This window comes from Choloepus didactylus, chromosome 1 (genome assembly GCF_015220235.1).
Source record: "Choloepus didactylus isolate mChoDid1 chromosome 1, mChoDid1.pri, whole genome shotgun sequence".
Taxonomy (NCBI): domain Eukaryota; kingdom Metazoa; phylum Chordata; class Mammalia; order Pilosa; family Megalonychidae; genus Choloepus; species Choloepus didactylus.
In genome coordinates, this window is record NC_051307.1 from 157,961,581 (window position 1) to 157,988,681 (window position 27,101).

Consider the following 27,101-nt stretch of genomic DNA (forward strand, 5'->3'; position numbering starts at 1 on the left):
TACAGCAATAACATTGAATTTTAGTGGATTAAATTCCCCAATCAAAAGACATAGACTGGCAGTATGGATTAAAAAAAATGAGCCATCTGTATGCTGTCTACAAGTGACTCACCTTAGACTCAAGGAAACAAAGAGGTTAAAAGTGAAAGGCTGGAAAAAGATATTCCACACAAACAGTAATCCAATAAAAGCTGGGATAGGAGGTGGGGCAAGATGGTGGCATAGGGAGGTATGGAATTCAGTTAGTTCTCTCCATATCATATAGCAAGGAACAACTAGTAAATAGTCTGGAACAACTGTTGGGGGACATCTGTGACCAAACATCATACATATGCCAGTCTAGAATGGGTGGAATACCTGAGATCAGAGCATAAGAACTCTAAGTAAAGCTCCACAAACTATGAAGCTGGCACCCCTCCCCCACTGGCACAGCAGACTGAGTTGGAAGAGTTCCCTGTGGGAAAAGAAGCAGTTTACTAGGAGGAAGATAAGGTGACTCAACCAAGCTCCAATTGAGGTTTTAATTAACAAATTTGGACTACAGAATACAAGCTAAGAGCACAGATAAATCCGGAAGAAACAGGAAAGAAACCCAGAGGTTCCTCCCAGCAGAGGAGAGGTAGGGCTGATGGAAAAAAATACATTAAATAAATAAAAACAGAGGCTTTTGGAATTGGCTGAGCTCAGAATACTGGAAAAAGGCTGTGTCCCAAGAAAAGGGGCACATAGAACTGGGCACCAACTCCGGTTCTTGACTGATAACTGGGGGGCTACAGACTGGCTCTGAAAAGGGGATTTATTTCTTTTTTCCTTTTTTTCTCTCAATCTAACTAATTAATTAGAGTAAGTCTCAGGCATTTTCAATTGTCAGTGCTGACCCAAGCAAGGGTGGAGTAAAGATAGTAAGAGAGTCAAAGGAAGAAATCAGTGTAGGATATAAATTCCTAAAGAGCTTATCTTCTCTAAGAAAATGGGGAGATGGGGCCCAGTTCAAGTAGCTGCCCTCCCTCAGAAAACTCAGATCCTAGGGCCTGGGTGGGGGGTGGAGGCAGACAGAAACAGCTTAAGCTTGGCTTCTGACATTCTCACCCCCTGGCAAGGATGGGGTCTACTGAGAATTAAAAGCAACAAGGCAATGCACCTCTTTACACCAGTGGGGAGCTGCAGACTGAGAAGTATCACCTACTGAGTAGGATAGGAAAAGCACAGTGTCTACAGGCCTCACAGGAAAGTTTGACAACCCACTGGGTCTCATCCTCAGGGAAACCTAATACTGATAACACCCTCTTTCTGAGACTTGGGCCTGTCTGATCTGAATTGGGGTAATCAAGGAAACCAGATGCCTAGACAACAAAAAATTATGAATCACACTAGAAAAAAATGAAGATACAGCCCAGTCAAAGGAACAAACTTACACTTCAAATGAGAAATAGGAGTTGAAACAACTAATTAAAGTTCTTCAAACAAATATGTTAAATCAATTCAAAAATCAAATCAAAGTGTTAAGGGAAGATATGGCAAAAGAGATGAAGGATACAAAGAAGACATTGGGCGAATATAAGAAAGAACTCAAAAGTTTGAAAAAACAATTGGCAGAATTTATGGGAATGAAAGGCACAATAGAAGAGATGAAAAACACAATGGAGACATACAACAGCAGACTTGAAGAGGCAGAAGAAAGGATTCAGGAACTATAGGACAGGACATCTGACATCCTACACAGAAAAGAACAGATAAGGAAAATAATGGAAAAATAGGAGCAGGGTCTCAGGGAATTGAATGACAACACTAAGTGCATGAATATACATGTCATGGGTGTCCCAGAAGGAGAAGAGAAGGGAAAAGGGGCAGAAACAATAATAGAGGAAATAACCAGTGAAAATTTCCCATCTCTTATGAAAGACATAAAATTGGAGATCCAAGAAGCGCAGCATACTCCAAACAGAATAGATCTGAATAGACTTACTCCAAGATACATAATAATCAGATCATCAAATGTCAAAGTCAAAGAGAGAATTCTGAAAGCAGTAAGAGAAAAGCAATCCATCACATACAAAAGAAGCTCGATAAGACTATGTGCAGATTTCTCAGTAGAAACCATGGAGGCAAGAAGACAGTGGCATGATATATTTAAGATACTGAAAGAGAAAAACTGCCAACCAAGAATTCTATCTCTGGCAAAACTGTCCTTCAAAAATGAGGAAGAGTTTAAAATATTTTCAGACAAACCAACACTGAGAGAGTATGTGAACAAGAGACCTTGTCTACAAGAAATACTAAAGGGAGCACTAGAGGCAGATAGGAAAAGATAGGAGAGAGAGGTTTGGAGAAGAGAGTAGAAATGAAGACTATCAGAGTAAAAAGAGAGAGAGAGAGAAAAAAATAATATATGACATATAAGATCCAAAAGAGAAAATGGTAGACAGTAGACATTACATTGAGTGAAATTAGCCAGAAACAAAAGGATGGCTACTCTATGAACTCACTAATATAAGCTAACATTGATGAGCAAAATTTGAGAGGTAAAGTTGAGAATATGGGTTGTCAGGAGATAGAAAGAAGTTAGAAATTGGGTATTTCTTGCTGAAGGAATATATAAGGTTCAAGAGGATTGATTGTATAGATCCAGAAATGGATAGAAATGTGATGGTAGCACAATATTGTAAGTTCTCTGAACAAAGATGAGTGTGAGTATGGTTTGAAAGTGGAAGGCTAGGGGCATGTATGACACCAGAAGGAAAGATAGAAGATAAGACTGGGATTGTATAACTTAGCCAAACCTAGAATGGTCAGTGATGGTGATTAAGTGTACAAATATAAGAATGTTTTTAAAAGAGGGAGAACAAATGAATGTCAACATTGCAAGGTGTTGAAAATTGGATGGTACAGGGGAAAAATACAGTCGATGCAAACTAGAGTCTATAGTTAAGGGTAACATCATAAGATGCTTCCATTAATTGTAACAAAGGCAATATACCAAAGCTAAATGTCTATCAGAGAGGGATATAAGGGAGTGATATGGGATTCTTGGTGGTGGTGGTGTTGTCTGACCTTTTCATTTTATTTTATTTTTTTCTGTGTTTTATATTTTTATTCTCCATTTTTTTCTCCTTTTCTTCTTTCTTTGCAGAATAAATGGAAATGTCTTCATATAAATTGTGGCGGGAAAAGCATAATTACGTGATTATACCAGGAATCATTGATTGTTTACTTAAAATGGGTTGTATTGTGCATGAATAAAATTGCTTAAAAAATAAACAAAGGGATACAAGTGCTGGAGAAAACGTGGAGAGAGGGATGTACCTATTCCCTGTTGGTAGGGAAGTAGAATGGGGCAGCCCATCTGGAGGTCAGTGTGGTGGTTCCACAGGAAGTGAACTATGGGGTTGCCATATGGTCCCGCAGCCCTGTTATTGGGTATATACTTGGAAAAACTGAGAGCAGGGTCATGAATGGACATTGTACACTTGTGTCTATGGTGGCAATATTCATGATTAGCAATGGATGGAGGTGGCCCAAGGGTACATTGACAGATAAATAGAATGATGAACTGTGGTGTATACATACAATGGAATATTGAGTGGTGACAAGAAGAAATGAAGTTGTGAAGTATGCAACTAGGTGAATGGACCTTGAAGAAAGCATGTTGAATGAAATAAGCCAGAATTGAAAAGACAAACATTATATGCCTCACTAATATGGAATAACTATAATGTGCAAACTGAGAATTCAATCTGAGCGCACAGGTTATCAGGGAAAGGCTTATGGTAAAGGTTCCTAGATGTAAGATCTTACAGCAGTCACATCGTTCATGAGTTGTAACAGTTATTTCTAAATCCTGAGATGCTGAGCTGTTTGCATATAACCTGGTCAGTCCCTGGAACTTTGTGTATCTGTGTGACACTTGAGTCTCAGAGCCAGAGTTCAGTAGCTGTGAATGTCAGCATTACCACATACAGCAAATGTTATGGAAGCTGAAAAAGAGATCAGATTTTAATTAGAGATATGAACAAAACGGACTTGATTAGGACTAAGATAAACCAGACTAAAGAGAAATTGGCTGTGTTTTAAAACTTCAACTTCTGTGTGAGACCAAATGAAGAGATGTTTATTTGGTGGAAAAATCTACATTTTCTGTAACATGCTGTATAATTTAACCTGTATGGTCAGTTTACTCAAACACTGTAATTACATGGACCCTTGAATAGTGGGTAGCATCTGATTTGTTCATGTTAGCATGAAACCCTGATACAACCCAGAGTAATTTGGACAGAGAATAAAAAGTATTTTCAAAGGCCCCTTGAGGAACTGGGGAAAAATTGGGAATATTAGACTTCCCCACCTTGGGAATTCCTGATATTCTCTCAAGCATTGGGGACTACCATTGTAACAGGCCAGTCCCTTGATCTTGGGGCTTGCCCTTATGAAGCTTGTTGCTGCAAAGGAAAGGCTAAGCCTACTTAAAATTGTGACTTAGAGTCACCCCCAGAGAACCTCTTTTGTTGCTCAAATGTGGCCTCTCCCTCTAAGCCAACACTTCATGTAAACTCACTGCCATCCCCCCTACGTGGGACATGACTCCCAGGGGTGTAAATCTCCCTGGCAACATGGGAGATGACTCCTGTGAATGAGCCTGGACCTGGCATTGTGGGATTGAAAAAGTCTTCTTGACCAAAAGGGGAAGAAAAATGAAAGAAATTTTCAGCGAGATATTTCAGGTGGAGTTGAGAGGTCATTCTGGAGGTTATTCTTATGCATTATATACATATCCCTTTTTAGTTTTTAGTGTATTAGAATAGCTAGAAGGAAATACCTGTTGAACTGTAATGCAGTATCCTTGATTTGTGAAACAATCATGTAACTATATAGCTTATATGGGATGTCTGTGTGATTGTGAAAACCCTGCAGTCCACACTTCCTTTCTCCAGTATATGGACAGATGGGTAGAAAAAAGGGGGACAAAAAAGTAAATGAATAATGGGGGGGCGGGTAGGAGTATGAGATGTTTTGGGTGTTCTTTTTTCCTTTTCTTTTTCTTTTTATTCTCTTTTTCATTTCTTGGAGTAATGAAAATATTCAAAAAATTGATTGTTATGTTGAATACACAACAATATGATGATACTGTGAACAACTGATTGTACATTTTGGATGACTTTATGGTATGTGAATATATCTCAATAAACTTGCGTTAAAAAAAACCACAACACCCTCCCCCCCCCCAGAAAAAAAAGCTGGGGTAACTACACTATTGGACAAAATAGACTTTAAATGCAAAGATATTATGAGAAACACAAATATTTATGCACCTTACCAGTGTGCCCCAAAATACATGAGACAAACACTAGCAAAACTGAAAATGTCTCTAAAATAGTAGTGGGAGACTTAAACACACAACTCTCTTCAATGGATAGAATATATAGACAGAGGATCAATTAGGAAATAGAGAACACAAATAATATGATAAATGAAATAGACCTAACAGACATATATAGATCATTGCACCCCCAAAACAGCAGGGTATACATATTTCTCAAGTGTTCATGGAACATTCTCTATGATAGACCATATGCTAGAGCACAAAGTAGGTCTTAATACATTTAAAAAGATTGAAACTATACAAAGCATTTTCTCTGATCACATTAGATTGAAGCTGGAAATCAACAATAACCAGAGAACCAGAAATTTCACAAATATATGGAGGTTAAACAACATGCTCTTAAACCAGGTGGTCAAAGAAGATGCAAAAGAAATCAGTAAATACTATCTTGAGACAAATGAAAATGAGAACACAACAAATCAAAACTTATGGGATGCAGAGAAGGAGGTACTGAGAGGAAAATTTATAGCCCTAAACACCAACATTAAAAAGGAAGAAAGAGCTAAAACCAAAGACCTAGTGGAACAACTGGAGAAACTAGAGAAAGAACAGCAAACTTATCCCAAAGCAAGCAGATGGAAAGAAATAAAAAAGATTAGAGTAGAAATAAATGGAGAACAAAACAAAACAACAACAAAAATAGAATCAATAAAACAAAAGTTGGTTCTTTGGGATCAATAAAATCAGCAACACTTAGCTAAATTGACAAAGTAACAAAGAAGAAAGATGCAAATGATAAAATCAGAAATGAGAGGGGGTTATTACCATGGACCCTGAAGAAAGCAAAAAGATCATAACAGGATATTATGCCACTAATATCAGGAATGAGACAAGGATGTCCACTGTCACCACTGTTATTCAACATTGTGCAAGAAGTTCTAGCCAGAGCAATAAGGAAAGGAAAAGAAATAAAGGGCATCTAAATTGGAAAGGAGGAAGTAAAACTGTCATTATTTGCAGATGATATTATCCTATATTTGGAAAATCCTGAGAAATCAATGACAAAGTTACTTGGGCTAATAAACAAATTCAGCAAAGTGGCGGGATACAAGATTAATGTGCAAAAGTCAGTAATGTTTCTATACACTAGTAATGACCAAACTGAAGAAACAATCAAGAAAAAAATTCCATTGACAATAGCAACTAAAAGAATCAAGTATCTAGGGATAGATTTAACAAAGAATGCAAAATACCTCTACACAGACAATTACAAAACTCTACTAAAGGAAATCAAAGAGGACCTAAATAGGTGGAAAGATCATGTTCATGGATAGGAAGGCTAAAACATTATTAAGATGTGAATTCTACCCAAATGGATCTACAGATTGAATGCAATTCCAATCAAAATTCCAACAACCTACTTTGCAGACTTGGAAAAGCTAGTTATCAAATTTATTTGGAAGGGAAAGGGGCCTCAAATTGCCGAAAACATTCTAAAAAAGAACAAAGCAGGAGGACTTACACTTCCAGAGTTTAAAGCCTACTGTAAATCCACAGTAGTCAAAACAGCATGGTACTACCACAGAGATAGACATATTGATCAATGGAATCAAATTGAGAGTTTTTAAATGGACCCCCAGATCTATGTCAACTGATTTTTGATAAGTCCCCCAAATCCACTGAACCAGGACAGAATAGTCTCTTCAACAAATGGGGCTGGAAGAACTGGATATCCATATCCAAAAGAATGAAAGAGGACCTATCTTACACCCTATACAAAAATTAACTCAAAGTGGATCAAAGACCTAAATATAAGAGCCAGTACTATCAAACTCCTAGAAGATAATATAGGGAAACATCTTCAGGACCCAGTAATAAGAGGTAGCTTCTTAGACCTTATACCCAAAGCATAAGCAACAAAAGAACAAATAGATAAATGGGAACCCCTCAAAATCAAAAGCTTCTGTGCCACAAAGGGCTTTGTCAAAAAAGCAAAGAGGTAGCCAACTCAAAGGGAGAAAATATTTGGAAACCATATATTTGCTAAGAGACTGATATGCCACATATATAAAGAAATCTTACAACTCAACAACAATAATACAAACAGCCCAATTATAAAATGGGTAAAAGATATGAAAAGACATTTTTTTCTGAAGAGGAAAATACAAATGGCTAAAAAACACATGAAAAAAATGTTCATCTTCACTAGCTATTAGGGAAATGCATATCAAAACCACAATGATATATCATCTCACACCAATAAGAATGGCTGCCATTAAACAAACAGGAAACAATAAATGCTAGAGAGGATGTAGAGAAAATGGAACTCTTATCCACTGCTGGAGTGAATGTGTAATGGTACAGCTGCTGTGGAAGATAGTTTGCCAGTTTCTCAGAAAACTAAATAGTGAGTTACCCTACAATCCAGCAATTCCACTACTTGGCATATACCCAGAAGATCTGAAAGCAGTGACACGAACAGATATTTGCACACAATGTTAGTGACATTATTCACAATTGCCAAAGGATGGACACAATCCAAGTGTCCTTCAACAGAAGAGTGGATCAACAAAATGTGGTATATACATATGACGGAACACTATGCAGCAGTAAGAAAGAATGAGGTCCTGAAACGTGACAACATAAATGAACCTTGAGCCCATTTTATAAATAAACAGCATCCAAATTGGAAAGGAAGTAAAACTGTCATTATTTGCAAATGACATGATCCTATAGTTAGAAAACCCTGAAAAAACTACAACAAAGTTACTTGAGCTAATAAACAAATTCAGAAAAGTGGCAGGTTGTAAGATCAACATGCAAAAATCATTAGTGTTTCTATACACTAGTAATGAGCTATCTAAGGAAAAAATTCCATTTACAATAGCAACTAAAAGGATCAAGTATCTAAAAATAAACATAACCAAAGATGAAAAGCACCTATACACAGAAAACTACAAAACATTGCAAAAAGCAATCAAAGAGGATCTAAATAAATTGAAGGACATTCCATGTTCATGGATAGGAAGGCTAAATCTTAATGATGTCAATTCTACTCAAATTGGTTTACAGATTCAATGCAGTATCTATCAAAATTCCAACAACCTACTTTGCAGAATTGGAAAAATAGTTATCAAATTTATTTGGAAGGGAAACAGACCTTGAATAGCCAAAAACATCTTGAAAAAGAAGAATGAAGTGGGAGGACTCATGCTTCCTGACTTCAAAGCTTCTTATAAAGCCACAGTGGTCAAAACAGCATGGTACTGGCATAAAGATAGACATATTAGATCAATGGAATTGAATTGAGAGGTCAGGAATAGACCCTCAGATCAATGGTCAATTGATTTTTGACAAGGCTGACATGTTCACTCAACTGGACAGAGCAGTCTTTTCAACAAATGGTGCTGGGAGAACTGGATATTCATATACAAAAGAACGAAATAGGACTCCTATCTCACACCTTATACAAAAATTAACTCAAAATGGATTAAATACTTAAATATAAAAGCCAGAACTGTAAAACTCTAGAAGAAAATGTAGGGAAACATCTTCAAGATCTTGCAGTAGGAGGTGGTTTCTTAGACTTTACACTGAAAGCATGAGCAACAGAAAAAAAAAATAGATAAATGGGACCTCCTCAAAACTGAATATTTTTGTGCTTCAAAGGTCTTTGTCAAGAGGGTGAAAAGGCAGCCTACTCAATGGTAGAAAATATTTGGAAACCACATATCGCATAAGAGTTTAAAATCCAGGATATATAAAGAGATCCTACAACTCAGCAATAAAAGGACAAACAACCCAATTTAAAAATGGACAAAAGACTTGAATAGACATTCTTCCGAAGAGGATAAGCAAATGGCCAAAAAGCACATGAAAAGATATTCAGCATCACTAGCTATTAAGGAAATGCAGATCAAAACTATAATGAGATATCATTACATACCTATTACAATGGTGACTGTTAAAAAAACAGAAAACTGCAAGTGTTGGAGAGGATGTGGAGAAATAGGAACACTTATTCACTGTTGGTGGGAATGTAGAATGGTACCATTGCTCTGGAAGACAGTTTGGCCATTCCTCAGGAAGCTAAATATAGAACTGCCATATAATCCGGCAATTCTGTAATTACATATCTACTCAGAAGAACTGAAGACAGGGATGTGTACAGACATTTGTACACCGATGTTCATGGTGACATTATTCACAATTGCCGAAAGATGGAAACAATCCATCCATCAACTCATGGATGGGTAAATAAAATGTGCTATATACATATGATGGAATATTCTTCAGTTGTAAGAAGATATGAAGTCTTGATGCATGGGACACATGGATGAATCTTGAGAACATTATTATGTTAAGTGAAATAAGACAGACACAAAAGGACAAATATTGTATGACTGCACTAACATGTACTAAATATAACTAGGAAACTCATGGTGTTAATATCTAGAATACAGATTGCCAGAAGATAGAATGAGGACTGAGAATGGGGAGCTGATGCTTAATTTGTGCAGATGTTATAATAAGGTTGATTGTAAATGTGTGGTAATGGATAGAGGTTATGGTAGCACATTATAGTGAGTGTAATTAATTGTGATGATATGTGGTGCAATTGTGGTTGAAAGGGAAAGTTTAGGGTCATGTACGTCACTAGAATGAAAGCCAGAGGATGAAACATGGTACCGCATAACATAATGAATCTTGTGGATAAGTGTGGCCAATAGTACAAATTTAAGAATATTCTTCCATGAATTAGGACAGATGTATGATACTATTACATGGTGTTAATTTTAGGATGGTATAGGGTAAAAATATACCTAAAGCGAACTATGGATTGTACTGAATAGTAATATAGAAATACTCTTCTGTCAATTGCAGAAAAAAAAGGACATTATGCTAAGTTAAAGAAACCAGTCACAAGGTATTACATACTATTTGACTATATTTACATAAAATGTAAACATAAATAAATTTATAGAGATGGGAAAAAAATGGTTTGCCCTGACAGAAATGGTTATAAAGGGCTACAGAAGGATAGAGGTATTGACAGGTGACAGCTGAGAGGTATGGGTTTTTCTTTTTGGAGTGGAAGAAATATTCTAGACTTGATTATGGTGATGAATGCACAATTCTGTGAATACACTAGAAGACATTGATTGTACACTTTAGATGGATTGTATGGTATGTGAATTTATCTCAATAAAACTGCAGGAGGTTTTTTTAAGAAATTGACAAACTGATTCTAAAATGTACATGGAAATGTGAAGAATCTTGAATAGCCAAAACCATCTTGAAAAATAACAGATGTGGAGCTCTCACACTGCCTGATTGCAAGACTTATACAGCTACAGTAATCAAAACAATGTCTTAATGGCATAATGATAGACAAATAGCTCAATCCAACAGTACAGAATCCAAAACAACCCATACTTATGTAGTCAGTTTTGAACAGAGGTGCCAAAGCAATTCAATGGGAAAATAAATCTTTTCAATAAATTTTGCAGAAACAACTGTATTTTACATGTAAAAAAATTAACCTCAACCTTACCTTACAATATACACAAAAATTAATTTGAGAGGGATCATAGACTTAAACATAAAAGGTTACATTATAAAGTTTCTAGAAGTAAACAGGAAAATATCTTTGTGACCTTGAGGTATGGAAAGATTTCTTAGAAGGGACACATAAAAGTAAATTTTGATAAATTTGACTATGTTGAAAATAAAAACTTCTGCTCACCAAAAGACTTGGTTAAGGAAATGAATAGCAAAACACAGACTTAGAGTAAATAGTTGCAATACATATATCCTACGAAGACCTTGTTCAGAGAATATATAAAGAACTTCATAACCTAATGAAAAGACTAACAACCAAGTAAAGAAAATGGACAAAAGACCAGCGGACACTTCTCAAAGAAGATATACGAATGGCTAAGCACATTTAAAAGTATTCAACACCATTAGTCATCAGGGAAATGAAATTAAAGCCACAATGAGATACCACTATATAACCATAAATGTGGCTAAAAATATAAAGAATGAAATCATCAAATGTTGGTGATGAGCAACCAGAATTCTTGTATTTTTTTGGTAATGGAAGTTTAAAATAGTACAACTGCTTTGGGAAAAGCTCTTACCATATGCCCTAGCAATTCCACACCTACGTATTTACTTGCTGAAGAGCAGTAAAAACATGAACACCAAAAGACTTACCAAGAATATTCATAAGCCTTTATGTCTAATAGCCCCAAACTAGAAATAACCCAAATATCTTTCATAAGAAGAATGGTCAAGCAAATTGTAGCATAGTCATACAATAAATGGAATATACTCAGCAATAAAAATGTACTAAACTGAGACACACACCTACATGGATGGATCCCAAAAATACTCTGCTGAGTAAAAGAAGCCAGCACAAAATAATAATACTGTATTATTTTATTTATATGAAGTTTTAGAACTGGCAGTACCAGTCTATTGTGATAGAAAGCTGATCAGTTTTTACCTGGGTTAAAGGGTAAGGGTGGGGACTGACTGGGAGGAGGCAAAGGGGAACTTTCTAGGGTGATGGAAATTTTATCTCATGATAGAGGTGTGGTTACATTGGTTATGTTTATCAAAACTGCAACACTATAGTTCTGTGTATTTCACTGTACATAAATTATGTCTCAATAAAACTTATAAAAAGGCAGAAAAGAAAATACAAGTGAATATCTTTATGTACATAAATATAAATGTGAAAATTTAATGTTGAATGAAAACACATATTGCAAAAGGATAACTACAATATACTGTTTATGTACATTTTAAGGACACAAAACAATTATATATATTGTTTCTGGACAAATAACATTTAAAATTATTTTTAATAATGATGCTTGAGAATAGGAGAATAGGACACATAATTCTCAAGAGAGTTGTCATTCACTGGGACGGAGGAAAGAAGGGAGGGAAGGAGAAAAGAAGATTGGGGAGAGGGGACAGCTTGAGCTATATTGGTTTAAGAGAGAGAGAGAGAGAAAGGAGAGATGAAGCAAATACATCAAACTGTTTCCCCATCAGTGTCCTCAGTAATACAGTATTTGATCTCTTTTGGTTTAGGTGAACATCAGCACCCAGGAGCTTTGGGAGGAAATGCTCAGTTTCAAAGGGCTAACTGGTAATTTAAAATAATTTTTCAGATCTATTCTTTTCAAAAATTTTAAATGATAGTATTGAACTGTGAAGAGGACTGCAGTGAGCACCGTTTTCCTATTACCTTGAGCCTCATAAATAATCAGGTAATATTTCTTTGACTGTGCCTGTGTGTACACACACAGACACACACACACACCCCTGAACATCTGTCAGTATGTTCAGTTCAGTAAACTAGTCAGTACTGTACTGATGGGACAATAGGGTTCCCTTGTTTTAGAGTGGATTGTCGTATTCAGGGAATGTTTGTCTTTAGTAGCAGAAACCTCCTCTAATTACCTTAGGCACACAAGGGGAATGTATTTGGAAGGAAAACAGGATCTCTTGGAACTCAAGAGCTGGAAGGAGAGCCAGGCATCACAAAGGCCTGGAACCAGGGATGCACAGTCATTAGGAAACAGTGCAGCCACTGTCCATGTCCCTCCTTACCCTTCCTCTTTGTATTAGTTACCTATTGTTGTATAGCAACGGCCCCCAAAACTTATTTGTTTCAAACAACAAACACTGTCTCACAGTTTCTGTGGGTCAATAATCCAGGTGCAGCTTAGCTAGGGGCCTCTGGCATAGGGTCTCTCACCAGAATGCAATTAGCTTTCAAATGGGGAATCTGAGGGCTTAACTCTAGGGGGGGATTTGTTTCCTAGCTCATTTATGGGGCTGTTGACAGGCTTCAAGTTCTTGCTGGCTACTGGCCAGAGACATCAATTTCTTGCCATCAGTGTCCATAAGGCAACTCTCAATAGAAGCTGGGCTCTGAGGGAAAAGGAGGTGGGGGGGGGGGTGGAGGGAGAGATGGGAAGAGAAAGGTTGGGGAAGTCAGCCTTTTTGTAACCTAATTTCAAGCAATATCCCATCACTTTTGCTACATTCTGTTCATTAGAAGTCTGGTTCACACTCAAAGGGATGGGATTACACAAAGGCAAGACTACCAGGAGACAGGAATCACTGGAGGCCATCTTAGAGGCTGCCTACCACACCCCTCTCCTGAACATGGCACAAGTTTTTCCACCTCTTCACTTTTGTCCATATTGTTCCCAATACCTCGACTATTATGACCCATCACAACCTTAGAAATCTTTCTCATTCCCAGGCCCAGCTCAACAGTAGCCTCCCTACATTGAAATATTTCCTGAAACTCTATGTGGTCACTTCTCCCTGGGAGTCTCTAGGACATTTTGGGTGGGATGCTGTTTCAAACCCCCAGTACCCACCCAGCTTGGTGTGGCCTCTGTCTGGGTGAGTACAATCATGGCTTTATCCCCCTAGACTAAATAAAGGGGCATTGTTTTTTTCATCTGCCATCTGTAGATGACTTGCCCAGGCCTGGGGCCTAGTGTGCGCTAAATAACTGCTAGTTGCAGTGATCTAGTTGTGTGTGTGTTGAGGGGTGCGGGGGTTGCCACACTCTATTTGAGGAATTACAACGCTTTAGTGATGGTGCCAGCTCTTAACTATTTTGCCCATGTGTCTTGCCTGTGCAAATAGAACACAGCTCCAGAGCAAAATGAATCATTTCTTCTCTCTCTTTAACAACAGTAGTAAAACCACCCTCCCCATAATTTCTTGAGAATGTGCCATATACCAGTTATCCTGTGTGCTGGTTTGATGTATTATGTCCCCCAAAATGCCATGTTCTTTGATGCAATCTTGTGGGGGCAGACATATTAGTGTTGATTAGGTTGGAACCTATTGATTGAGTGTTTCCATGGAAATGTGACTCAATCAGCTGTGGGCAAGACCTTTGATTGGATAATTTCCACGGAGGTGTTACCCCACCCATTCAGGGTGGGTCTTAATTAAATCACTGGAGCCATATAAAAGAGATGACAAACAGAAGGAACTCAGAGCAGCTGCAGCCAAAAGAGACATTTTGAAGACGGCCATTGAAAGCAGACTTTTGCTGACACTTTGGAAATGCTAACCCAGAGTTTGCCTGGAAGAAACCAAGAGAATATCCCCAGACACCTAGAGAGAAATGTCCTGTGAGAAAGTCATTTTGAAACAACCTGGGAGCAAAGGAAGAAGATGCCAGCCATGTGCCTTCCCAGACAACAGGTGCTCCAGACGCCATTAGTCATTCTTCTGTGAAGGTATCCTATTGTTGATGCCTCAGCTTGGACGGTTTTATGGTCTTAATAACTCCAGTGATTTAATTAAGACCCACCCTGAATGGGCAAGTCCCATATCTCCATGGAAATAATTTAATCAAAGGTTTCGCCCGCAGGTGATTAAGTCACATCTCCACGGAAATGCTCAATCAAAGATTAGTTGTCTGCCCTCACAGAGATTGCATTCAAGAACAAGGCTTTTGGGAGACATAATATATCCAAACTGGCACAGGGCTGATCCTGGAGGGATCAGTAGCACGTGTTGGCTCAGCTTTCTTAGCTTGCTTACAGGTCTCATGGTTTAGATACAATCAAAAGAGAGGGTTCTCCCATATCCATCCCTAACACACTCAATAGATTGGGACCAAGGAAGGAAAAGTTATCCAAGTTTCCATCTAGCTATCTATCAGGTTCACTTTCTAGGAAAAAAAATGTTGATTTTATAAAGTAGGTAAAACTACTTTACTCAAAGCAAGAGGCTTTTAATTCATCAAGGGAAAATGTGAAAGCTGTTTGTTATGAAAGGCTGTTGTATGCTGACAGGTCACCTACAGTGATCCTGAAAATATCCTAAAGAAGATGATTTTCTGCCATACTTAAGGATACTGAGTTCATAAGAATGAGGGATAGCTCTAATATGAGGGATTAATAATCCCTTTAGCCATTAAATACCTCTGTAAACAGATAATCCATCTGAGGGGTGTAGAATGTGCAGGTATAAATTTTTCCTTGTATGGTGGTGCCCGCTGAACATTCCTACTTGTTGGTTCCATACAGTTGTTGACGTCTACCAAGGCTGGTGTGGTCCCTGCAAGCCTGTGGTGAACCTCTTCCAGAAGATGAGGATCGAGGTTGGCCTGGACCTTCTGCATTTTGCATTAGTAAGATCCTTTCTCAGCAAAAAGTATTAAGTGCCCTTTTCAGATTATGGATTTTTTGGTTCGTATCTGTCATGAACCTTTATAACTACTCTAGAGTCCCACTGTCACTCCCCCAACCGCACCTCCCTGAGGATCACTCTTGGCTCAGTTGTCTCCCTGACTCTGACTGGACATGGGGAAGGAATACAAGTCCACTCAAACACATTTGCTCTTTCTTGGCTCCACAAACACTTGACTGAAGTTTCATTTTCAGAACACAGGGTCTCAAGATTTCTATCCTCTGCTCCTTAAAGGGTAACTTTTAGTAAATATTTACTTGGATTAATAAGTGGAAGTGGGAATAAATTCCAGAGATGTGTACAAGAGATACTATTGGTATGCTGCATGGGTTTGAGGTTCATAAATCATTTAGAGGCAGGAGAGAATATGACTAACACTAATCTCTGAAGAAGTTTGACTTCAAGGACTTTGTAGTTCCTCCCTTGGGAGTCAGTTTTGATGCTTTTATAGAGTGCGTTGAGGAAACGCTTAGATGGGGAATCTGTTATGTCTATGTACTGTGGGTCTATCAGCCCATGTAGGCAAAATATGAGAAACTTTCACCTCTATTGTTGCCAAACCCGACAGCTGTAGGATGTTGGACCATGTAGCCCCCTTGTATGGAAGGAGTAGCTGGGTGGGAGCCAAGGAAACTGCTGTTTCCTCATCATTTTATTCTCCAAAGTAGTACCCTGTGAACAACTTTTAGCCATATGGTGACAGGACAGTTGTTAGAATTCTAATGAAAAGACATTAAGAGGACCAACAGGGGTGCAAGTTGGGTCTTTGATACAGGACAAAACCAGTGGGTTCTCTGCCCAAAGTGCATAATAGCCAATCCATGACACTGGGGTTTCAAAGAGAGGACTAGTTTATTGCTAGGCTCAAAACAGGGGGTCAGATGGACTATCGGCCTAAAAAATCTGTTTTCCTGAGTCTAAGGAGCTCAAGGTTTTTATGGATTCAAACAAGGGGAGATAGAGTCAATACATCTCAATAATAACTATAGGCAGAATAATTTCCAAATGTAAAGGAGTAGAACTGTGCTAGAACCAGGTCAATGGTTAGTTCTGAATTGATTGAAGTTCCTCCATTAGAATTAGGGGGTTGTTCCGGGTTGTTAAAGCTACCAGAATGCAATATACCAGAAATGGATTGCTTTTTACATGGGGGTTAATTAGTTCACAAATTTACAGTTCTTTCTAAGGCCATGAAAATGTCCCCAATTAAGGCATCAACAGGATGATAACTTCTCTGAGGAAAAGGCTGATGGCATCAGAGATCCCTCTGTCACATGGGAAGGCACCCAGCTGGCTCTGCTGTTCCTTCTTCCTTGGGGTTTAGCTTCTGGTTCAGTGGCTTCTCCAAAATGTCTCTGGGCTTCTCTCTTAGCTTTTCTGTGGGTCCTTCTTGCTTCTCCTAGGGCATTTTCTTTTAAGCATCTCTAAGCTCTCTTCAAAATGCCTCTGTCTTTTATCCTCTTATAGAGGACTCCAGCAAGGGAATTAAGACCCACCTTTAATGGGAAGGGTCACATCTCCATGGAAACAACCTAATCAAAAGGTCCCACCCACGACAGGTCTGCCCCCACAAGATTAGATTAAATAATTTAGGCTTTTCTGGTTTACATAATAGATTCAAACCAGCACAGGGGGCTGCCCTTGTGATTACAAGTTTTTCTAGTAAAAAAAAAAATGGATAAAGGAAGTACAAAGTGAGGGTCAATCACCAGGTTTTTACAATCACAAGGTCTTTAGATGAAAGCTTTACAATCATTATCAGAGATTAAGGCAGAAGGATTACAGTTCGGAGATTTCAGGTATTTTCCTCTGTCTGCTGTAATATACCAGAAAGTAAAAAGGAATATCTATATAATGATTCAGTAAACATTATTATCCCCTAAATCCTAACTTCTCAGTTACACCTTCATCTGGGGAGGGCAGTCACAGGGAGTGTGTCTTTACCTGGGCCAGCTCTCCCACTGATGGTGCCCTGGATCCACTGAACCCCAGGCTACCTGCTGACTGCTTGTTTTTTAAGGCAGAGGCTGATTGTCTTGATGTCCTTGAAAAATACCGAGGGAAGTGCGAGCCGACCTTTCTGTTTTATGCAGTAAGTACATTTTCAGAAGCAGGAATATATGATGGTCGCAAATCATTAGAGCTCAGATAGATGTGTCTCACTGGGAGTCATCAAGAGGACTTGCTGATCCAAACAAGCGATGCTGTTTTCTGATGTTTCCTCCTGACCCTATTTATTATTTCGGCTATATACAGATTCTCCTCCCTAAGGTATAGTAATGTAGGCCCCTGACCGGGATGATGGCAGGAGGGCACAAGGACACTGCTCCCAGCACAGCTCCCTGAGCGTCACTCTTGGCTCAGGTAGTTTTACTGACAGTGGCTTCTACCAGAAGGAATACAAGTTACTCAAAGGCAAATGATCCTTCTTGGCTCCACAAACACTCTTGACTGAGGTTTCACTTTCAGAGAAAAGAGTTTCAAGATTTCTATCCTCTGCTCCTTAGAGCAAACATGAGTACTCCTTTATGAGGTAGAAAGCTCTTTATTCACCTTAATTTAATCATAAAGTGTGGAGGTTTGTCAGAAATGAAAAGTCAGAAATGAGAGGGACTACTGGGGAAAGCTAAGTGATTCAGTGTTTTGAAAAATAATTTGATTGTCTTTGGGTGTGACATGCACACTCTGGCTCCATGTCCTTTAGGATCCACTGCCTCATACCTATGCTTCCTAGGTTTGGGTCACCTGCCAGACCCTAAAAGCAATTGTTATGCTACTCCTTACCTGGTATAGCCCCCTCGTTGTACAAGCAGGGAAACTGGAGTCTGCCCACCCAGGTCTCCTGATAACCTGGCCAGGGTTATTTTCTTTGTAAAACTTTGGCTTTCTGCCCTCAGCACTGCAAGTATTATGAGTTGGAAGTTTATGTAAAGCACATTATTTGAGCTTTAGTAGGGAGACAAATTGCATGATGAAACAGGAGTGGGTAATAGGGAAGGGACAGGATAGGAAGGTGGAGGGGCAGGTAGGAGCGCAAAGAGATGAACATACCCCCAGCCAAATTGACATCAGAGCTCAGTTGCAGAAATGGGCTAATTACTACAATGGTTTGATTCCCTGGTTCCTGTGATGAGTATATAAGTAACGATTACAAATCAATTATGAGCGTAAGTCATAATCGGCTTTTGGGAACATGTGTCAAGCCCACAGATACCATTACAACCCCACTGAGGGATGGACAGAAGGAGGATCTCACTCTACCCGAACTTCTTCTCTAGATTCATTCTTTTGTGAATAATACATATATAGACTTCTGGAAAAGTTAAAGCAGGAAACCTAGGTACACCTCAAGTCTTCCCTCACCAACCCAGATGGAGATGGAAACTGATTCTTGCTTTGAGTTCCTAGCATCCTGCACATTCCCTTATTAAAGCAATTATCTTATTGTAATTGTTTTCTTGATATGACCACTCTCTTCCCATTTGACTCCCATTCATTGAAGGCAGCAGCTACGCCTTTTCATGTTTATATCCTCTGCCACTGTCTTGGTGCCTGGCACATAGTAAGTCCTCAGTAAAAACTAGTTGCGTGAATAGGCCACATATAAGCCACACTTAGTACTCACAGTGCAACTCACTGTGTATTGTTCCTCCCTTAACTAACTCCCAGTTGCTCTGAAGGAAGTTTTGAAAGGAGGGTATGGGGAAGAAGGTGTAAAGCAAGATAGAGAAATCATTTGAGAAGAAGTGGCAGGCCTGAGGACATCTTGCCACGGGATGGATGGCTCTAGGAGGTGGGAGCAGAGACAAGAGCCCTCCACTGGAAGTGGATGGTGGAGGCTATGGACCACAGATACACCCCTTTATATTTGCCTGGGAACAATGGAACCTGACCTGGGCACACTCCTAAACAAAACTCTTGGACACTCTTGCTGTAGTTTGAAAAGATTAATATATGCAAAAAGAATTCACAAAGTTTGACCAATATTTTTGTAACATGTTCTAGTGGAGGAGAACTGGTGGCTGTGGTAGAGGAGCAAATGCACCTCTGCTGCAAAAAACCATCCTAGATCAGCTGGAGGCCGAAAAGAAGGTGTTAACTGAAGGCAGAGACCGAAAAGTGGTAACTGGAGGTCATTTGTAAAAGCAGCAAACTCACAATGTTCTCCTCTGTCCACCCCTCCCCCCCACCCTCCCACACCCCACTACTTTTCCCAGAGTTGTCAGTGGAAAGGATCATAAAATTCCCACACTGGGGTTCATTCTTTGCTTTGGGCTGAGGGTAGAATGCAATGCCACTTTGATATGTATACATTTTGAAGCCTTCTTTTAAAAAGTCTTTCCCTTCATCAGACCCCTTTAACTTCTATCCATTTGGCTTTCATCCTCCACTTCAATTATTAATAGGGGTTTCTGGAACCCTGACAATAGATTCAGAAGTGAAAATAACGTTGTAGATTCAAGTGGTGTATAGAATTCAGGACAAGTTTCTCCTCAGCCTCAGGGTGAAATCTCTTAGTGATCCACCCTCACCTCACATTCTTGAAGGTTTGACTCATGATCCCAGAGGATTTCTTTAATTTAGAAATTAAGCTCTGTGATTAGCATGAGAAATAGGATCCACTAACTTGTGACTTTGATAAATTATTTTCATCATAACATAGACTGCAAGTTTTTCGCAAGTAATTGGCTGCCTTTGAAAAGCAAGTCACCTTAGTTAAAGGGAGGTATTTCCTGGCCCTTTGTGTATCTGCCAAAAGAGCCTTAACATTGGTTCAAGTTTTCATATTCAGTTGCAAATAGCAAAGCTCTATTTTTATTGAATGAGTTAGAATCAAATCTTAATTTTTGCCAAGAAAACTGGCAATTTTGTTACAAGAAAGAAAATTGCAAATGCTTATATTTTCATGTGCCTCTTCTGGGGAAAAATTACCTATTTGTTTACCACTTCTGTGCACTTTGTAGCCAGTTACTTAATCTTAATTTGCATTTCAATTCTTCCTGTCTTCTTGCCAATTCTCTATTTCTTCTTAGTTTCTACGTGACACTTGTGAAAACAGGCAGAATCTATAACCTAAGAGAAACATGAACTTACCTGTCTTCTAATTCCCTATCCCCCACCATCACCCAACTAAAGAGGATCTTTCCAAGACTAATAATCTTGACCTGTTTTCTCTTTGTGTTTTGGACTTTTGCTTTTTTGGTTTCTGTAGGTTTCTGAAGCTCTTTCAGTTAATTTTAACTAGCTAACTACTTTCTGTTCATGACCAATGTACTAGATTCAAGATGAAGCCCTTTCTGATGAAGATAAATGTTTCTCCCACATAAAGGAGGATGGTGAAGATGAGGATGTGGGTGAGTGCAGAACCGATGAGCAAGGCAAAACAGCAAAGCAGTCTCAGATTGCCGTGTGTTTTAAAATATACACATAACCAGCTCTGAGCAGTCTGAACTCTGGGAGGATTAGATGTAAAATCTTGTCTCCAATCACCTAACTTCACATAGACTGTGCCAAATCTCCCTTCTTTCCTTTAACCACATCCTGCATACATTTCACAGCTTTCTGATCATGTTCAAATATAACAAGTATGATTTTTAAAGGCAATTCCCAGGCTCTGGAAAAGCTCCATCTAATAAAATGGAGGGTAGTAACACCAATAATTTAAAATAATGATGATGGTATTTTGTTAGTGCTTATTTGAGCCAAAGAATTCAAGTCCAGTTTCTCCCCCCTCCCCCTCCCCACATCTCTACCCCCTTCACACTCACGCTCTTGGACAGCACAGCAACCTGAACCTTTAACATGAGAACAATTTGACCTGATAAGGGGAAATCCACACTTCAGGATTCCAATATCAGTGTAAAGAAAAGCCAGAAATTAGAAAGACTTGCTGGAAAGGTGGTTCTTGATGGTTCCTAGGACATCAAAGGAAGCCAGGATTAAGTTCAGGAACTGAGTTGGTAAAAGAAGGAATATTACTTTGTATTATTGCAAGAAACAGGCTGTTTTTTTGTGTGTGCAGCTAAAAAGGACTGTTTTGAGTTGGATCCTAAGCAAGGGAAGAGGTACAATTTAGGAGAGCAAGAAACTTAAGTGTAAAAGAAAATCAGCGATTTGACTTCTGCATGAAACATTTGTTGTCTCCTTTCTGGAATATCTTCTGTTTTCTCCCTTCTCCAGCTATTTCCCCTCAAGTCTAGTTCTTCTTCCCATCTAGAAAACAAAACAAAATCCCACCCTGGCCTTTAGTCTTCTTCTAGCTCCTTCCTTGCCTTCACAGCCAAGCTTCCTGAGCCTTGTCCACATGCATAAATGTTCCACTCATGCCCTGACCTGCTGCAGTCTGGCTTCTGTGGCCCCTCCATTCTGAAATACTGCTCACCAGTGACCCCAGTGACCTTGGTGCCAAATCCAATGGGCAGTTTCAGTCCATATCCTATGGGATCTTTCCATAGAGTTGGGTCATATGAGCAATGTCTTCCTTCTCATGCTCTTTTGGTTTCTGAGATGTCATTCATTACCTTTCTTGTTTTCCTCTTGTGTCTCTGGTCTCTCCTCATTTCTTCTTCATTGGCTTCTTTTCTTTTGTTCTCCTTTCAAGCTGGAGTTCTCAGGCCCCTGCTTTGTCATTTTCTTTTTCCATTCTACACCTCTAGGTGATCTCATTAATCAGTCAATTTATAACGGAATTTTTGTTAATTTCTTAAAGTCTAAGTGTTCATAGCACATTAGAAATATTAATCACAGAAAAATTAATAGATTTGTTGTTTAAAATTATTTATACCTTTGCAGTACACATGCTTTTGAGATTTTCAGAAGAGGGAGCCCTCCTTAATTGCATTGCAACACAATTAAGTTTGCCACTCAAACACTGAATTTGCAATGCAGTTTCAGCAGAAAGATAGGCTATGAGGAATGCAGACCCAGAGCCTAGGTGAGCTCATCAAGACCAAATTTGTACAAACTGCAGTAAAATAGAAATGAACTCATGGCCTGGACACAGGCCTCCCTACAGCTTTTGTGGCCCTCAGCCACAGCATGTGACTATGGTCACATGACACCTCCATTATGGCCAGCTGATTGGACACGGTGGACGCTGACCCAAGGACAGCCAATCAGTGGACTGATCAGTGAGCTATGCCTGGTGTCTTAATGAGCTGGGCCAATCTGATCTTCTCTTATGAAAACTGAACTGAGATAGGACTCAGATACAGTTTGGCAGTATGGGCTGGAGTTGAAAAGTCATGAGAGATCATGTAGACTCAGCCATTATTGGCCACATGCCAGGAAAGTTAAAAAGCAGAGGCAAAGGAGCCAGTTGAATGAGAGAACACAGCAGACAGCAGTTAGAGACCAAGACATCATGAGAGCATGACAGGAAGTGATGAGAGTAGACCAGCTTGTGCTCTCAGCTCCAGCTCCCCCATCCAACCCCCACCCAGGCCTATCCATTCCCTTGTTTCTGGGTTTCTGTTCCTGAGTAGGCTTTTAACCATCCCTTCCCTGTCTCTCTTTCCCCTAAGGTTCAATGAGCTAGTCTCTGTCCCTTGCAGCCAGGTTGAGATTGAGGTCTGGAGCCAGATGCATGCATACATTAGAATCAAGGTTTGCAGGGCAGAGCTGAAAGGCCAGCTGAAGGAACCCAGGGAGCCCAAGCCTGTAGCTGGCACTCAGTGTCACAGAACTTTGTGATGGCCTCCTGAGATCCTCAGAGATCAGTTCTGTGAGCCCAGTGTCTGACAGCACCAACCTTTGGCATATTTCAGTTTCATCAGAAAAGACCTGCACCTTGGCAATCATTAAACCGGATGCAGTGGTACATGGAAAAACTGATGAGATTATTATGAAGGTAAGAGAGACTCCATGACTGTCTTCATGTTTTCTCTGATGGAAACATGGGCAGAGGGAGGGGCTAGGCTCATGCAGCAGTGTACTAGTGAGAAAAGAAGGCTTCTGAGGAATTTGAATTTGGGCTTGATTGAATTTGCCCTTTTAGAATATGTGTTTGTGTGTGTGTGTGTGTGTGTGTGTGTGTTTGTGTGTGTATTTTTTTTTTCATTTTCATTCTACAGATCCAGGAAGCTGGGTTTGACATTTTAACAAATGAAGAGAGAACCATGACCGAGGCAGAAATGCGACTTTTCTACCAACACAGAGCTGGAGAGGTCAGCTCATCTGTTTCCATATGTGAAACATGCTCTCATTTCTTTCTCTTTCTAACACGATACTTTGATATTGATATTAGTCTGGGGGCAAATAGACTATTAAGAAGAATAAGAAATGGACAAGTGAATCTACTCTCAGAATAATGATTATAGGCTGTATAAGGTAAAGTTCTTTGGTTGTAAGGAAAAGATTTCGATTCTAACTTAAGGAATGAAATAATAAATTTACTGGAAGGGTATTCCATAACTCACAGAATTGAAGAAAGAGAATTGAAGGAAGAGTTTAACAAGGTCTTGGGAAGAGGGAACTCAGAGGCAAAATCTCATGGATAGTCACTTTAGATGCTGCCATTGGATAACTCAGATCCACCCACTTTCCATTTGCTTCTGCTTATGACTCACCTACTGGAGAGGAAGAGTCTGATTGACCTAGCTCGGGTCTTAGTCCCACCCAGGTTATGAGTATTTATGGGAGAGAGGGGAAGCATCATAGTTATCAGTCAAGCTGGGACCAGGTGGAATGGGGAAGGGCTGTTCACCAAAGGAAAAACGGTACTGTTACTTTGAAAAGGAGAAAGCGTTGCAAGGCATCTCTCTCTCTCACTCACACTCACACACACACACACACACACACACACACACACACACACACACACACGTTCTCAACTACATTCTACTACTTGGTTATCCAGCATCCATACAACATGATTTCCATGTCTATGGTCTTTTAAATGCCCCTGCCTAACATAATAATTATCTCATGTTTAACCAAATATGAGTCAACAAAAAGTCTCATCTTTCTGTCTTTAACTTAGATCTTTGTTCTCTTCAACTTATATCTTGGTCATCAATTCCCCTCTGGGATCCTCTATGGCAGGGAGAGGTATCCAGGAAGGGAAGTGCTGTGGTTGACGGTCCATGGGCCTGCTGGCTGCTCACTGACTCCCTCCCATCTCGTAGGTGGGGTGGGCCTAGCTGACCCTCTGCAGGCCCCAGCAGCCCCTGCCCTGGGTAACTATTTTCCCTCTCTGTGCCTAGGAGGCATCTGAGAAGCTGGTAACTCACATGTGCAGTGGACCGAGTCACCTCTTGATCCTCACCAAGACTGAGGACTCCGAGGATGTGATCACTGCTTGGCAAACTTTCATGGGACCCTGTGACCCCATTGTGGCCAGAAGAGAGCAGCCTGACAGGTGATGTCACTAGCTGTGGTTCTTTCATCCCTCAACCTTGCATCCAAGGAAGCTGAGTGCCCCACTTGATGTTCAGCCCCAAGATTGTGGGTATCACACAAGGCTCTCTGATGACTGGGAAACTCCCCTCTTTGTTTTGTATTTGGAAAGACCCTGACATCCTCCCCCTGTGATCCCTTCACCAGCCCTTTGCTGAGTGCCTCCTGTGAGCTTCCTCCTCTCTCTTTTGTCCCCTCTCAAATGCTAAGCTGGATTTGGTTCTCAGCCACTATTTTTCTCCCTTTTCAGCAAGAGGATCCAATAGGGTGGTTCCAGGACCATCTGCAACATTCACCCAGGAAAATACAGATTTCAAGACCCCACTCAGGCCTGTGTAGTCAGAGACCTGGTACCAAGTGGGACCTGGTAATCTGCATTGCAGACTCAATACCCTCCACCTCTCCACCCCACCCAGGGAGTCCCGAAGCCTCTCGAATCTGAGCACCCTGTCCTATACACTGCCTGAGGCTGGCTTGGCCCTATTTAGCTGGGTGTCCCCAATGCCAAATCCACTGCACCTTGGCCTCACTCTGAAGCTGAGAGGGACCCAGCTAATAGGAGAGAACCTGAAATTAGCAAGAGGCCAAGTAAATACAGTTGTACTTTGTAGTTGTTGGGGCTGGGATCATTTGTATTTGAGGCAGCTTGGGCTAGTGAAAGACAACCCAGTATTCAGATCTTAGGTGACCATGTGCTTAGGCAAGCCCCTCTCTGAGACCTAGTTCTCTCATCTGTAAAGTGGGGACATGAGCACCTATCATGAAAGTACAGTGCTGTGGCTAAGAGGACAGACTCCAGAATCTCTCTTCTTCCTCTTACTGTGTGACCTCAGGTCACACTTTAATCTCTCTGTGCAATTTCCTTAGTGTTGCTGTGAAGATTAAATGAATTAATATATATGAAGCACTTAGAACAGTATTTGACACACAGGAAGTCCTAGCAATATCAAGATTATCTCATTGGATTGTTGCAAGGATTAACTATGCAAACCTATATTAAACACTTGGGGTGGTGCTAGCCCCTGGTGGTAATGATATCAAGAAAAATGCCAGCTTTTGCAGTTATACTGTCCCTCATGCATCTATAAAATGAGGATAATGCCAGAGTCTCCCTCACAGGGCTATGGTGCAAATGAAATGAGATCCAGGGTGTAGAGCACCCAGCACGCACCCAGAACACGTCAGCTGCTATCATCAACACTGCTATTTTTCTAGGTATTTCCAACTGAGGGAAAGCAATTTATCAGGAATGCAGAGTGCTGATGGGTAACTGTTGATTATGTTGCCAGAGAACAAAATATTTCTTCTCAAATGAAATTGTTTTACATTTTGCCATTGTTCCCAGTCTCCGAGCTCAGTATGGCACAGAAATGCCCTTTAATGCCGTCCATGGAAGCCAGGACAGGGAAGATGCCAGAAGAGAACTGGCCTTGTTCTTCCCCAGTTTTAAGTTTTCAGAAGAAAGTACAAAAGCCCCTGAGGGTAAGTCATCAAGGCAGATTTAATCATTATTAAACCTGAGGTGCCAAGGAATTTATGACTACGTGAAGTGTGTGCAGCGACTGATATTAACTATTTGCTATCTTCAATCTCATAATTTCTCATTTCGAAAATAGGGGCCATTATATAAAGTTAGTATCAGTCTTGAACTTTGTGTTTTTATAGAGTAACAGTGTTGCTTTTTAATACCTCATTAAGTTTTGCTGCATTCTTAAGCATGAATCTTATTTTTTTTGCAAAGATACTTCCCATTTTCCTGTGGAAACTACTGGAAAAATCTAATTGACTTTATGGAAGTCTACTTCAAAGCCAGTCGAGATCAGATGTTGTTCCTCACTTTGGTGTGAGGAAGTGCACCATGCTAAGCCCTTAGCAGGGTCACTGAGAAGCAGAGGGCAGAGGGCCCTCTGCCTGGAGTCTGCTGTTACCCTCATATCCCTCAGTTCAGAACCTCCCCCTTCATGTAGAACATTCACAGCCAGCCTTGGGGAGACGTGTGCCAGGTCATCATGGCTTCCAAATTTGGGCAAGAAATCCAAAGTCCAGAGCCTGTGGCTTGTCCATTCCACAACATGCACGTGGAAGAACTAGGCCCTGCCCACACTGCTCCTGCCGCAGTTATAGGTCCTAGTGTGAGCCT

General features: G+C 39.9%; 1 protein-coding gene across 1 annotated transcript in view; it reads left to right on the plus strand.

Annotated features, from left to right (window-relative positions):
* The window catches only part of NME9 (NME/NM23 family member 9), a 45,785-nt gene that overhangs the window by 17,304 nt on the left and 1,380 nt on the right, over positions 1-27,101 (plus strand). The window contains 9 exon segments of the mRNA XM_037825124.1: positions 12,425-12,482; positions 15,403-15,506; positions 17,586-17,657; positions 19,571-19,687; positions 20,844-20,919; positions 23,332-23,414; positions 23,638-23,730; positions 24,769-24,923; positions 26,307-26,443. Of these exon segments, the coding sequence (XP_037681052.1) occupies positions 12,425-12,482; positions 15,403-15,506; positions 17,586-17,657; positions 19,571-19,687; positions 20,844-20,919; positions 23,332-23,414; positions 23,638-23,730; positions 24,769-24,923; positions 26,307-26,443 (895 nt within the window).